Source organism: Pinus tabuliformis, chromosome 5_2 (assembly GCF_031772625.1).
Source record: "Pinus tabuliformis cultivar Carrire ecotype Pingquan chromosome 5_2, CPIR1, whole genome shotgun sequence".
NCBI classification, from domain to species: domain Eukaryota; kingdom Viridiplantae; phylum Streptophyta; class Pinopsida; order Pinales; family Pinaceae; genus Pinus; species Pinus tabuliformis.
In genome coordinates, this window is record NC_142306.1 from 425,064,923 (window position 1) to 425,067,313 (window position 2,391).

The window sequence follows — 2,391 nt, forward strand, 5'->3', positions numbered from 1 at the left end:
ATGGACTAAGCACACCCAAAAAGCCCAGAAAGTACATTTTAAAATTAAATGCATAAATGGACTAAGCACACCCAAAAAGCCCAGAGGCACTCCATCTTTGCAAATAAAAAACTAAACTTATAATTTAAAAAAATCTATATAGTAGTTTGCAAAAAATTGATGAGAAATAATGCTCGGAGAAAAGATCATTTTGTCTATTAGTTGAAGTAAGCTTCAATATATTAATAATAATAGATTGAATATTGAGATATTGTCAAACTCTAATATTGAGATATTGTTGTTTAAAGTACACTTTAAAATTAAATGTATAAATGGATTAAGCACATCCAAAAAGCCCAAGGCACTCCATCTTTGCAAATAAAAAATTAAACTTATAATTTAAAAAAATCTATATAATATTTTGAGAAAAATTGACGAGAAATAATGCTCGGAAAAAAGATCATTTTATCTATTAGTTGAAGTAAGCTTCTATTAAATATTTGTTGAGTAATGAATATTATTACATAAATTAATAATAAAATAAATAAAAAAATGAATAAAATGAATATTTATTTATACAAAACTGAAATTTTATTATATTTTAATGAACCTACCCTCATACATTATCATTATATTATATTATAATATAATAGTGATTTACATTAATTATAATATAATTATAATTCACACTTTAAATATACATAAAAATTAGTTTAAATAAAATAAAGTAATAAATATAATATAATTTCAAAATATAAAATATTGATAATAATTAGTTCACACTTTACATATGCCCAGAAACTAGACTAAATGAAATAAAATAATGAATATAATAATATATTGGAGAAAATGGAGAAACTGTCAAAACCCAAAAACGAAGTAGTTGCCAATTTTTTTTACTATAAATGTAGAAGAGGTTTAGGGGTTGTGGTAGACTGTAGTTTCTCTAAGTCCAATAGAAGAGAAGAGTTTATGTTGTGCGCTTCGTTTGCTTCGAAAATGAGACTCTCTTTTAGTTATGTGATCACACGTGTAATTCTATGCAAATGGGTGGCTGTGAGTAATGGCTGGCAGCCAGCCACTGCAACTTGGTACGGCAATCTTCATGGATTCGGGAGTGACGGTAATTGCAATATTGCATTGTAGTATTAGTATTATATTATATACAAATTGGAATGAAAGAGAAAATGAAACTGTATTTCTAATTTTGTTGCACTGCAGGAGGCGCATGTGGATTCGGAGGCATAGTGAAAGGATCCCCTTTCAATTCAAAAATAGCCGCAGGAAGTTCAGTCCTGTTCAAAGGTGGACAAGGCTGTGGAGCTTGCTATCAAGTAAAGTGCACTGAGAGGGGCGTTTGTTCTGGAAAGCCGGTGACTGTGGTGATCACTGATGAATGTCCAGGTGGCGGAGTCTGCGGAGGTGGCAAAACACACTTTGATCTCAGTGGTGCCTCCTTTGACAGCATTGCAGCTCCCGGTAAAGATGCAGACCTCCGTAAGATTGGAATCGTGCCTATATCATTCCAACGGTATTTTATATCTACTCTACTGAATTAACGCCCCATCAATAACAATTTGGCCCATTTATAATTTCAATTGTTTTTACATAAAACACACTTGCTTTTTGTTGGTTATGCAGGGTGCCTTGCCAATACTCGGGGATGAATGTTGCCTTCCACGTTGACGCAGGAGCCAATAATTTCTATTTCGCAGTATTTATTCAATATCAAGCAGGAGATGGTGATCTTGCAGCAGTTGAGCTACAACAGGTATTCTGCACATATATATACCCAAGTTTTATGATATATACACAGATTCATACTTTGTGTGTATATATATATATATGATGAGAGAGAGATTTATATAAGAGCTGGGATTTTGTGTCATATGATCTCCGTTTTTTTTTATTTGATTATGATGCAGGCAAACTCTAAATCATGGCAAAAGATGACACATAAATGGGGTGTAAACTGGGTTCTCAATAGCCCTAACCCTCTCCAAGCGCCTTTCTCTATTCGATTGACCTCTCTTTCCGGCAAGAAAACGCTCACGGCAAACAACGTTATCCCGAAAAATTGGCAACCCACTGCTACATACAAATCGAATGTCAACTATCACTAAGGGTCAATTGCACCCACTGCTCTCACTCTATGAGAGGCATGCCGCACACGCGTTGATATTTTTGTTTCTTTGTCAAGAAATTTTGTGTATATCATTAGCAACAGTGCTCTACTCCCTTCGAGTGTAAGAGTCCGCTAAACTCCCTTAGCAACAGTGCTCTACTCCCTTCGAGTATAAAGGAAGGGGTTTTGCATGACATGACGTTATATAATTTCGTATCATTAAATCTTTTTGTTTTTTAGATTTTAAATGCTTGTTTTTTTAAATATGTTAAAATAAATTGATTTTT

General features: G+C 33.2%; 1 protein-coding gene across 1 annotated transcript; it reads left to right on the plus strand.

The window, feature by feature from the left end:
* The first annotated feature begins 978 nt into the window (after window positions 1-978).
* Window positions 979-2,102, plus strand: LOC149159417 (expansin-B16-like). The gene is made up of 4 exons (XM_089434302.1): window positions 979-1,102; window positions 1,201-1,510; window positions 1,621-1,750; window positions 1,905-2,102. The coding sequence occupies exons 1-4, from the start codon at window positions 979-981 to the stop codon at window positions 2,100-2,102; spliced, it is 762 nt and encodes a 253-aa protein (XP_089290428.1).
* Window positions 2,103-2,391: the final 289 nt, after the last annotated feature.